At 36.6% G+C, this 13,652-nt stretch overlaps 1 protein-coding gene across 2 annotated transcripts in view; it reads left to right on the forward strand.

Annotated features, from left to right (window-relative positions):
• Nucleotides 1–13,652, forward strand: part of DPP6 (dipeptidyl peptidase like 6) — a 626,323-nt gene that overhangs the window by 448,493 nt on the left and 164,178 nt on the right. For both annotated transcript variants that reach the window (XM_072412585.1, XM_072412586.1), the window contains exon 4: nucleotides 12,440–12,534. In XM_072412585.1, coding sequence (XP_072268686.1) covers nucleotides 12,440–12,534 — 95 coding nt within the window. The remainder of the gene's footprint in view (nucleotides 1–12,439; nucleotides 12,535–13,652) is intronic.

A 13,652-nucleotide genomic window follows, 5' to 3' on the forward strand; every position in this document is an offset into this window, starting at 1 on the left:
CTGATATCTTTGGAAAGCCTGAAACAAAAAGACAATTTTTGTCTAGTCTGAAAAAGATTTATTGTCTATTTATGTGTTCATTAATTCTCAAGTAATCTACACAAACATTGTTCATATAACCATCTGTGCTATTGAGTTATAAATGTAACTCTGTTGGTATTCACTCTTTGGTTACAAAATATTCAAGGACAAAATTCTTAAAATAACAAACAGCATTTCCCAAAGTGTGAGAATTGTTCCACTAGTACACAGGCTTGTCATCTACAGAAGTTGTGTTCAGCTCTGCTGCCCAGGGCCTCCTAATAGTATGTGTTTTTAACTTCTCTTCTCAAACTCCCAGGTAATATAATTTGTAATGTTCTTTAAGTGCACCAGGGCTTTGAGACTTGCTTCTGACATAAATTGTATAAAGCATTTTTGGAGAACTTAAAATGTGTTTGAATTGGATCAAATGGAGTATTGTACACTTGAGTTTATTGTTCTTCTGCTGTCCCTCATATCGTTTTTCTTTTTCATACACGTTAAAGCCAAACTCTATTTCTTTTTTTTTTTTCTTTTTTTAATTTTCTTATACCTGCACAGCAGTCTCAGCACATCATTCATCTCATTACAAGGGTGTCAATGACACATATCCTGGGCTCTGTGTCAACAACTCAATGCTCGAAATGCAATGCTGCAGAGAAAGGCATCATAGTGTGACATTGAGATGCGGCATCAACTCAGCATTAAAAACTGGAGAAGAGGAAGAAGGAAGTTCTCATTAAATGACTGTGTGTAGGACACTTGGAATAAAACTATGCATATACATTTAAAATTTCTTTTGTACATTAGCCCTTACATGAGGATTTATGTATGTCTACCATTACCTCTAGCAGGAAAATTAAGTCTTGTGTTCTCATGTTGAGAGTGTTGTTAGGATTGAACAGGGGCCTTAGAATAGGGATATGACCATTGTGCTCCTTCTGTCAGCTACTATTAAAGAAAGCATATTTTCTGTGACTGGTGAACATCTGGGTTTAGAATGATTTTCCACAATGCTCGGTGCAAATAGAAGTTGCTGTCATCACAAAATCAATGCAGACATTCAGAAGGAGTTGTTATGGAAGGCATCATTGTAGGTAGCCTAAGGCAGCTGTCAAAGGAGTCAATTTTTAATATTATCACCTAATTTATTGAAAACATAAATGGAACTACTCAACTGCAAACATACAGAAGGTAAACTACATGCTGAACCACGTATGTGCTCATATCCACAGTGATTCATGAAAACTATATCATTTGTAGAATGTAATATTTTCTGCTTCCAGTACTGATTATCTTGTGCTATTTCATTCTAATACCCTAGATGACTTGCATGACTTAATATCTAGAGAATGGCATAGTGGCTCAGTGGCTAAGGATCTCAGGCAGGGCGTTATTGGTATAAAAAGTGTATGCTCTTCCTATTTTTTGGGTCTCCTATGGACCCTGTTTATGTCCCAAGACATACTAGTAGATTACCCACCACCCCCAAATGTATCCTTGGACTATGATGTAATAAAGCTCTCCAAGGCATACCCACAAGCTAAATGATTTGGCATCTGGGCTTTAGGCATGATTTAATAAAGCTCTCCAATACTCGAAAAACTAACTGTCATGGGAGAACTTGGGTTATCCAGCAACCCTGAAATAGATTTCTTACAAGTCATTTCCTATTAGTTGGCAAATGTTGCAGTCATGGCCTAGATTCACAACAGATTTGCTAGATCTCCAAGGTTCTCCCATGCCATGCTAATCTATCTTCTCCAGTTGTGACACTTCTATTAATTTTGTAATGAAAAGTGTAATACTTTGCCACTTTTAAAATAAATTATAAATAATACATACTACACATACAGGTTCAGTAGCTGTAGCTACACAAGGGTCACTAGGGCTGGGGATGAGGAAGGGCAAAAAAAACTTTCTGCTTTGCTAGATATTTTGTGTTGATGGTATGGTCCCAGAGTGGGCAAAATATAAAAATATAAATATATTTTTGTAGGATGGCAAGAAAAAAGCTATTTAATGGCATGGGAACCACCCTTGGCATTACCGCCGCCCTAGGCTACATCCTAGGTTAGATATGCATAAATTTGTCCCTGATTATATAGCATGAATCATATAAAGAAAACATGCACATTTTTTTTCATTCCATGTTACTGCCTTGCTTGTCTCCCATGCTAACTGTCAGAGTCAGTTATATTCACCAACATGTGTTGAAAAAACCTACTATGCAATGAAAATAGGAATTTAGGCATGAAAGTTATCATTTTCAGCATCATTTATACTAAGCCATAGTAAGGCAGATATATAAATTGATATTCAATGATGACCTTTAATATAAACTGAGACAGCTATAAACCGGAATGGAAATACAGAAGCTCAATTGATAGAATCCATTTACAAGTAAGAGATTTGTGTTATTCTTATGTAATAAATTTAGGTGAGCAGTATTTGCATTGGAGCAGCTCCCTTGACAGACTGCCTTTCAACACTGGATGAAAAATGGGTTTTCTTCCCTGGGACTGAATATAATATTCTATCAGTGTGCATGTGCGTGTGTACACACCAGAGTCTTCAATCCATAAAGTGGATTGTGCAATTCTTTTTTTCAATTTCTTCCTCGCCTTTTGGGGATTACTGAAACTATGGTTATATGAACCTATAAACTCAATGTAACATCATCACTGCTGGCTATATATTTACTGTAGTAGCAAATTAGTCTAGCTTCTGAAGGTATGGGTACATAGAAAATCACAAACATGTCCAATTCAAACTACTATAAGCACATAGGAATTCACTGAATGGTTTTAGTTATGATCACATATGTAATTTATGTACATTTAGATGTTGGATTGATGTGGGAAAGAATACACGGGTCTATTTGGCTTGCAATGATTGCAGATGCAAATCCTCTTTCACACCTGTTGGCTATCATCAGGGTAGTTTGTATAAGCTAAAGCTTCTATCCAGCAACATGGTTATGGGTGGTTAAAATGACCATGTTAATAAAGTAAGCCTGTTCTCTGTATTTGCTGCCAAACATCACTGTGACATTAAGGTTTTTGTCAACTAAAGGAATGTGAAAAGAGAACAAGGGGTCTTCAAGGCTAATTTTTGATCATTTGTATTTCAAAAAAGAATAATTGCAATTCCTAACTATACATCAGTACATTGGTGTATATACATATAGCTATCCCCCATTGTGTGATCATGGGGTAGATAATGCTAAGCTCATGGGTTAGATAATGCTAACATGAACATATAAATTAACCTGGAACTGCCAGACACAAGCAAACACTCTGCTGTTCTCATTACTTATAAGATCTACAGAACTGGCATCTTATATACCAACCACTTCTTGATTTTGTTACATCAGTATCGCTTACAACACAATTGATTAGTGCAATAACAATTGTTTTATAAATCACTAACGCCACCCACACTACATACCATAGATTTATTAGATTGCTGCACCCAGCCAACAACAATATGACAATATATGTGCTTGTTGCATACCCCTAAGGAAGCCTTTTTGGCGAAACGTGTCAGGTAACAAGATGTGTTAATGTTCATCCACCTTACAGGATCTGCAATCTTCCTAGAAAAGAATGTATATGTTCAGTTTAGCAATCTCTACCCCATAATTACACAATCAGAGATGGCTTATGTATATACCAATGTACTGATGTATGGTTAAGAATTGTAATTATTTATTTTTGAAATACAAATGATCAAAAATTACCCTTGAAGCCCCCTTGTTTTCTTTTCACATTCCTATATATGTCTTATTCAGTAGGGGTGGCTATTGCATATACACTGTGAGACAGTGACTGGAAAAGTAGTAGAAAATCATTATATTTTGACTAGCTTTCTTTCATATACAATGTACCAGGCTACAGGAAGTGGATATCTCTACTAGGAAACCTGGGTGAGATATCAGAAATCCAGGAAAGATGGGTTGCCTTAGCAAAACATTGTTTGCTGAGGACTTTGGTAAATGGTGTTGTCGGGTCTGGATTTTAATGGAATGAGGAGCCCCACTACCAACCTGCTCATCATTCCATAAAAATGTTTCCTAGTAGAGATATCCAGGTTTCCTAGTAGAGATATCCACTTCCTGTAGCCTAGTACATTGTATATAAAAGAAACCTAGGCGAAATATAAAGATTTTCTACTACTTTTCCAGTCACTGTCCCACAACACTTATAAATATAGGTAAGTAGGAAGGCAAATTCTGTCATACTTATATATTGTGTTTTTGTCAACTAAAAACTCTTCAGAAACTGACATTTCTGGGACTGCAAAATGTATGTCAATGTGGTTCCTCTTGCCAATGTACATGCCTCTATATGTATTCACTTTGTTATGTGGTTGAATGAACAAGGGATCTTGGGCCATCTTCAGTCCTCTACCAACAAGTGCAACCAGGAACTCACCGCTATTCAAGTCAATGGAAGCCACGTGCCTCCATGTGTCCAGAAACCATGTCACAAAAAACAGAATCACATGCAAATACATGCACATAATAGTTTCCAATTGCTCCCATACAGTTGAATGAGAGCCATTGGGAGCACAGATGAGCATGCAGTTAGCTGCTGTGGTTTACTACTGGTCTGAAAGTGTCCTTAGGGTTCTGCTTCTCTTTTGCTGTCATGTTGTAGGCTGGGTAAATCCTCAACCTGGCTTCATTTCTTAGCTGCAGTATTCTTCTGCAGTGAGGGCCAATACTTGACCATTTTGTTTGTAAGATATGGCTGAATAACAAGTCTGGCAAACCACAATACAATTCCCTGAGTTCAGCTTCAAAGCAGATGTAACATTACAATACGGTTACAGTCTATAAGACCTGTAGAGAAACATTCCATATTAGACTGTACTGTACATTCCAGGTTTATGTACACTCATCCTCTTTAGTGTGTTCAATCAGAAGACCATTTAGGGAATACAAAAAACATGTAAACAGATTTAAAAGCAACTTGACAACATTCTTTTATCTTCTGAACACTTTGATCAATAGCCCACTCAGTCCTTACTGGCCTCTTGTGGCTTTCAGAACATTATTTCTTTTTACAACAATGGATTAAAGTTTTTTTTACCAGAAACAGTTTAAAAGATGTGATTTCTGTGTGTACATGTTCGGAGCCCAGAGATAAAAGCAGAGACTATAAAATATAAAGTGGGTACTCTCATAATTGAATGGATTATGGGATTATTTGCAGCTGCTTTTTAAACGTAACTTTGTAATTTCACTCTTCAGTAACTAACAAAACGTATAGCTTTGTTTAAAAATGAAATATGATTCTACAACATTCATTGTAAGCATATTAGCATTTTTTCCCTTGATGACAGCATAGAATGTCAGCGACTGTCTGTTTCTCTCAATGATAACTTGTATGCTTTCACATCACCAACTGCACTCAAGCACAGTAATACACTTTTTTTTAGGTTGCTTGAAAGTGGTTTTAATATTTATTTGTTTGCCCAAAAGGTGTATTTTTTTTTTCAAATAAATCCTCCAAACACTACTTAGATCTTGGGGTGCATATGTGGATAATCTTCTTCTTAATCTTCATTTTCAAGAAATTAATATAAATAGATATAGAGTTTCCCCCATTGGTATTTTACTTTGACGTCATTTAGTTGGCCCACAGTGGAAAGTGTATTAGGCTCTTAATAAAGCTTTTGTATTTTTGACTTGTAAATGGCATTAGAGAAATAATCTCAGTTTATACTTAGGCTACTGTGTGGCTCTGTGTTCCCATGTAAAGTGTAAAACAAACTCTTACTAGCTAAGAGAGAGTTTGTAAAATTTTATATGAGGACACATCTACTGGTGGCCAACAATAATATATAAAAGATTATTTAGGACAGTGGTCCCCAACTTTATGAAAGCCATGGACCACTAAATTTAAGGACTCCAGACCGCACATGCGTGGGGATCTGTGTGTCACTCAAAGGGAAAGAAACATCCCCCAGAGTGACATCATGATACAATCGCAGGCTCAGACTTGCATTGGGAGAGTGGGTGGGAGGGTGAGACATGGTCCGCCATTGACCAACAAATGGACCACCAAATTTTCTTGCGGACCTCAGGTTGGGGACCGCTGATTTAAGAGTATATGTCTCATCATAGCCAACTCAAATGTACAAAATGCTTTAACCTGTAAATAGGAGGGAAAAGAGATAAACAGACTTGATAATTGTTTTCAATGTTAGCAGTGACAGACACATTTTTCTATTAAAAATAGGTGCAACAGTATATATTCGGTTCAGTTTTTAAGTATATAAATGTATTCTTTTTATGTATGCTGTCCACAAAAGATCATTGTGTATGGACTGAAACCAATGTTTATACATTGCATATATAGTTACACATTGACTGTAATGTGTGAAGCATGCAGGCCACTTCAGCAGCCCATCCTATTAAAAAGAAAAGTACACATACTTACAGGTAACGCACAATGAGATACACTGCTGCAGTAATTTGTGTGCTGTGCACATTACACATTTATTATAGATTTAGATATGGACATGCCTCGAACAGCTTTAATGGCTCCAGGGATAAAGATACGTCTGGAAAAGATGTATCATTTAGTTAATTTGCAAAATATGTATGGGGGAGTTCAGTCTGCATTAGGGAATGTTTCTTTAAAACTGAGAGATGAAAAGCAATTATTGAATGGAAGCTGTAAACAAGAATAATATGTTGGTAGACATCCCAGGACAATATAAAATGCCTGCAGCCTTTCTATAAATTACAATGGGAAGCTATCGAAGGTTCCTGATTCCTTGAAACAAAGTCATAAGCAGTAAGTAAGATTTATTTTTCTTGCCATAGAATTGATGTTCCAGTTAATCGTTATTTTAAATATAGATGCTGTGTCCAACTGGGAACCCACCTGTATATATTGTACAATGTAAAGCAATCAAAAGTCAAATAATTGTGTACGTGTTTCTATAGCCATAATTTACTTTCCTTCTTCATTGTTTTTTGACCATTAAAAATAATGAGAGGGACTCACATTTAAGTATAGGAGAACTCTCATGGGTCCTGGTGTTCACCTAATGGTAGTGAAAAAGATTGTGAAGGAAATATACCGAGCATCTCACAAAAAAGAGACGGGAATGCATTTAGAGTAGTGCTTCTTAACCAGGGATCAATGGAACCCTAGGGTTCCTCCAGAGGTTGCTGGGGGTTCCTTAACCAATGAGCAGTTTGTGCCTCACAGGTCATTTTAAGTAACACCAATGATCATTTTGGCTATCTGTAAGGTTGACATTCTTCCCAATGGCCAGCAATGTAACATTGTTCACAAGATTAATGTAAAGTGAGCTGTGGACATACTAATTAAAGGAGGGGTTCCCTGAACTTCTGAAAGTTATTTCAAGGGTCCCCCTATCTTAAAAGGGCAGAAAACACTGATTTAAAGTAAAATTGGAAAGTTCAATAGCCAGAGTTTACAGTTGGTCCCTATTCTACTTACCATAGTATAGCAACAAAGCTTCTGTTCTAGGTGAGGAGCCAAAAAGTTACTGAAGTGTTCTGAAGGATGAAAAATGAGGCCCCCCATGGTAGGCATTGAGGTCACTGAGTGAAAGCCCAGAATGGTGTAAGAAATCATCTACATTTAGAACATGTACCTTATTTAATATATGGTTCTCTGAGTATAACATAGGAAAAGTGCTTTACAAGGGTCTAAAGTGTACATAGAAAATGGAGGACTCCTCCCTTGTCATCATTCCTAAAGTTGTATGGGCTCATCTCCTGTATTGAAATGGCTTACTGTGATTTCCCAAAGATTCTCACGGTGTGCATTACAAGATTTGGGTTGATATAGCCCAAGGATAAGTGGCAAGAAAAAGGTAAGAAAATCAATAAAGTAAAGGCAAAATTTATGGGCTTCTGAGGACAGTAGGGGCCTCCACAATGTCTTTTATGCAGAGCAAAGAGAAACTATTTTTGAAAAAAAACATTCATCAACCAATTCATCAAACATTCATCAGCCCAATGAAGTTGGGCTTTTAGGCCACTGTTACGGTAACATGCTCACTAGTTTGCATACTTGTAACTAATGTAAATGTTGGGATTGTAAACTCGTGTCAAGGTAAGTAGCAGGCAGTATTGTCCGGTTGCGATTAAGGTGAGGAATATCCCTCACAACCACCAGCCAGTGGGAGCACTTAGTACTAATTTCTTTGGCAAATGTCCTAAAAAACTGATATATATACATTGGTTTTGGGCTTTTTATTAATACAGGTATGGGGCTATATACCTAGGCAAGGTTCCTTTGAGTCTCTTACTTTTCCCATTGGGCAGTATACATTGAGGAAGCTAATTTCAGCTCATATTAACAACATGTTATTTGGTTTTATTAGAATCAAATAAAATGTGTGAAATTTGGTCCACCTGCAAAATCTAAATTACAACTCCAATTACCTGTAAGCAGAGAGGAGGGTTGTTGTGGGAAAAATGTAAAAAGGAACATGCTCCAGCACTGTGTAGGACCCAAATTCTCATGGGATTTAGGATCCTCAGCTTTCTCAGGATACTGCAATGAGTCCCAGTAATAACACTCCGCTCCGCTAGGTGAGCCTGTAGGTTACCCTGGGGGTATTTTGTACATTTATTATTTTATTTTTTTTCCCTTTAAATGATTGGGTCTCCCAGATATTCCTATTTTTGGGAAAGGTCCTCTTTAGCTTCCAGTTGACATTTAGCGAGTAAGTGGCTTTCAGCAAATTAATAACAATCATTAACATATGGATCTTTTATTGTATAGCGATTGATATTAGTCAAAATTTTCTTTGAACTAAAAACTCGATGTTTGCAATCTAGTGATAAGCTTTAATTCAGTAGGGTTTAAGTATTCATGTATAGAAGATTTAATTGCATTGGCTGCATTTGTTTAACTAATGATTTGAAGATGTGCTGGATAAAAGCAATTACATTGTCAGTTTGCTTGAGTTAAGTAGTCGGTAATGAGTTGACAGACTGTGATTGAGCAATTATGTAAATTATGAAAAACAAAATGTTTTTTTTTTGTTTATTCTTGTAATTCTTCCAGGTTATCTATTAAGGGGCTGTCACTGGTTTATTGTTAATGGGAACATAAAAATGTTACCAAAAGTAGGTAGCACAAACATAAGATGTTACCTTAATCAACCCCACTGGGAACAATACTGGATTGTGAAGAATAAGACCCTTGTCTTATTATAATGGAAATATTTAAATATCATTGCTTTAACACAAATTTCAAACCCAAAACTGTATTTTTCCTCATTCTAAGGATACGGTTGAGACTATTCATATTATTCTTTTATGACCCTGTTGGCAACTGTGCATCCAAAATTGGTGGCACCAATACAGCCTTTTTACATCTCTATACATTTGTTTTGGGTTTATTTAGCTATTGGTATACTTTTTAAAAAAAGATACCTTTTGATGTATGTGTTTGTGTCCAAAACATAAAATAAAATTTCATCATTGCCATTTAGAGATATGAAGACTGATTAGTTGCTGTGGATTACACCTCCTATTTCAAAAAATGCATCTAGAAGAAAATGTTTTTTTAAAGATGAATAAAGATGTCATCTAAAGTAGGCTATTAGAAGTTAGCTTACTGCTGGAACGGATAATCACTAACAGTTTGATGCAAAGGCTTTTTGCACAAAAAGGAAAATGTCTGTTCTCAAATACAGCACAATATAGTGATGGACATTATGGGAATATCTGGGGGCTTAACAACAAGCTCACACTATTCCCCAAAAGTGATCACTCTTCGCATGTCAGAGAAGCCTGCCAATCAGTTGTGATCACAATGTCCATTCCTCTTGGGCCAGGCTGTTATAGACTCTCTGGGGGTGTGTCTTAATGCATTCTGGGTTTACAATTCTGCACCTAATGTAACTCAGTCCAGGAATAGGGAAAAGTCTTTGATGGTCACCATTCAAGAACAAGAAGGGTCTGTGATAGCACTAGACTGAAAAAAAAGTTTTCTGGACTTTTGTATGTATAGGATATGAGTAATAGATAGGGAAGCAAGGTTAAGCAAAGTGTTCCCCGCCTGTCTAGACCTGTCTCTGCAGCTCAAATATTTAATTTTAACCCACAATGGCATTACATTTCCATTTAGTATGTTCTGTACGTGCAAGTATGTGGCAGTTTTTCGTAGAGTAGGGATCAGTCAAAGAGGGCTAACCTGAGATTAGTTGACCAGTTGAATACATATACAGGTAGTCTCCGAGTTAAGGACATCCAACATACGGACGACTCCTAGATACAAACGGAGCTTCCCTGCTCGTTCGTGTGCAGGACAGAGGCTTGATAGGGGGGCAGTTTGTATCACTTACAGAGAAATTATTTGCTAAACACAGCTGAGACTGAGCTCTTCTGCAACATCTTGTAACTCTTTAATGAGCAAGATAAACTCTGCATTTGTTTCTTTTTGCATATCAAAGCATAGCTTGCTTCAGAAGCTCCTGATTTTCTAGGCTCCATAAAGTTTTTTTCTTGCTTTGTTTGTGATTACCTTACAGTAAGGATTTTATACAGTAACTGACACCAATCTGCCTAATAATATGTTTAGACAAACATCTGTCCTAATTGCACTCATTAAAAAAATGTACCTGTTCCAACTTACATACAAATTCAACTTAAGAAGAAACCTACAGTCCCCATTTCGTATGTAACCCGGGGACTACCTGTATCTATCTATACAAACCAAAAATCCTCAGCTCTTTACACCGCACTGTTAAATAGCCATACACTACAGCGTCTGCCTGCTCAGCTGGTCAATAGGCAGTACAAATGAGATAAAAGCTTAGCTAGCACTAATAAAGAACTGAAATCATTAATGACTACCACAGTTAAATGTATTTCCCAGCTGACAACAGTCCATCAAGCGCATCACCAATCTATTACAATTAACTGTCATTTTTTGAACATATTTCTAATCAGCTGTTTGAAGTATATGAAGCATAACAACCAACTCTTGTAATTAAACACTTAGTTGTGTTTGCACTCACGATCGAGGGAGATTTTTTTTTTTTTTAATTATATAGGGGTAGGTGAGGCAAATAAATCATGCACTGTCACACATTTATAAGACTCTGTCCCTAAGTTGTCTAGATTGTAATATACTGTTATAAATAATTGGTACAATCTACAAATCTACTTTCTCTGGGGTCAGGATAATTGATTTTTGCACACAAATGCGTTCTTCTGTTGAATAATTAGAATTCACACCAGGTCTCTATTTGTAAACCCTTTTTAATTGCAATCTATGATTGGCTGTGGTTACTTTAAGATACAGAATTTTCTGAGGACATAGGTTACAGGTCACAAACTTGCAATAAAATTTTACAATCTTCTTTAGCCTAGAAGTGCACAGTGGTAAAAGACAAGGTGGAGGTGGTGGCAAGAGAGCCAGTAGCCGCTTATTTGCCAGGAAGAACAAGTAGATGGCACAAAACCCCCTTTTGCCGTTATTGTCTCTTGGTGGTGGTGGCAAATGAGCCAGTGGCCACTAACTTGCCTGGAAGAACAAGTAGATGGAACAACACCCTCACGCCATCAATCTCTCTAAATTTGAATGTGGCAGTTGTAAGCAATGATCCCTGGGGCTTTTGGAGCCCCCTTTAAGCCATCCCAATGCTGAAGGACAAGCAGGTTGGTAAAGGCAATCCAGGGAGTCGTTCCGTTGTTTGTTCTATTGCCACTGCAATTGAGTTTTGTAAATTGATTGGTCAGACTGGTAGCACTTTTGCAGGTTTAAATTTACACTAACTTGGAAAGTAGGTCACTGTAGGGACTTACAGACTTTTTTTAGTAAATGCAATGAATGAATGAATTATTCACTCACTGGGGTGCGTAGAAAAAAAAAAACATTTTTCAGGGAATTACATGTTGACAAATCTCAGCAGTCTTTGTTGACCCAGGACATGTTTAGGCACATTTGCTTTTGAAAAAAAAGTTAGTTTTCCTAAAAATAATTCTATACATATCCTGCAAAATGTCCAAAACAATTCATATCCACACATCAATGCATTCTACCTGCACTGGAAAACATTGAAAACACAATCACAGATCCGGTTATAACAAGGCCTAAAGATGAATTTAAAAAACCCACGCAGGTTGAAAACCCGGGAGTTTCAGTGTTTTATTTTGCCTGAAGTGTGTTTATTATTCTGCCGTGCACTTTACCTTTGTTTAGTGAGGAAAAACAAAATTGTAAGACTGCTTTCTTTTCTTTGCATCTGTTTAGAAATTTATGGCACATCAACACATTTAGTTTTTACACTTATCTTAATTTTTTACTTTTTGCCATTTAGATAAAAAAAGAAAAAATGTATACATTTAATACTTGTAACAGTACATTTATGTTTCCTATTTCATAATTTGTTGTTTTTTTTTGTCCAGGCAAGGAATTATTATTTAGAACACAACAGGGTCATGTGGTGAAGCTGAATGTGGAGCGGAATGAGTCAACGTTATTGATAGAGAAGAAGATGTTTGTAAGTATATTTTCTAATACAAGTCATCAGATGCATGAGTCGATCAATGCCAATACTTTATGCTGCAAGACAATATAGGATGAGCACACCCAACGCTAGCAGTACATTTAAAACAATATATTTAACTCTTTGCAACAAATCAGAAATTATTTTATTTCATTTTTTGTTAAAGTGAAGTTGGATTTTAAATAAGGCTCAGTTGCTCGTTTCAATAATTATTATACCAACTATATACATCAGTTATTTAACACAATATTCCTGAGTGCAGTAATGATATGGAAATCACAACCTTCAAAAACATTAAAAAAAAATTAAAACAGAACTTTTTTTATCTTTTTATTAGATGTATAATCTTAAGCTGCATACACACGTGCAATTATTGTCGTTGGAAAAGATCTTTCACGATCCTTTCCAAGCACTGCACGATGCATGAACGAGTGCTGTACATACATCACTGTACTTCTCTATGGAGAGGGGAGGGGGAGAACGACAGAGCACCATGTACCATCAAATTTTGGGTGAACACCTTCTTCCCTCAGCCAGGGCATTGAAAATGGGTTGTGGGTGGGTATTCCAGCGTGCCAATGACCCAAAACACATGGCCAAGGCAACAAAGGAGTGGATCAAGAAGAAGCACATGAAGGTCCTGGAGTGGTCTAGCCAGTCTCCAGACTGGTTGATAGGGGATCAAATACTTATTTCACTCATTACAATGCACATCAAGCTTTGAATTTTGAGCACTGGGTTTTTGAGGGTTCTTTTGTTATTATTCTGTCTCTCACAGCTACAATAAACCTACCATTACAACTTTAGACTGGTCATTTCTTTGTCAGATGGCAAACGTACAAAATCAGCAGGGGATAAAATACTTTTTTCCCTCACTATATATGTATATATATTATAGGTGGACTTTACAAGTCTTCAAGTAATATCTCCCACAGACAGAAGTTCACTGGCATGAGGAGTGGTAACTGCACTGCAACCTTAGCGCCCATCTGAGTATAGCCTTCAATTATAAAAAAAAATAATCAAGATTCACCGATCTGATGCTAAACAAAAGTCTGGCTGGTTACAACATACTATATTGATATTTTAGCACTACTTTAGTAAATAGACCT

The sequence above is a fragment of the Pyxicephalus adspersus genome, chromosome 5, assembly GCF_032062135.1.
Source record: "Pyxicephalus adspersus chromosome 5, UCB_Pads_2.0, whole genome shotgun sequence".
Taxonomy (NCBI): Eukaryota; Metazoa; Chordata; class Amphibia; order Anura; family Pyxicephalidae; genus Pyxicephalus; species Pyxicephalus adspersus.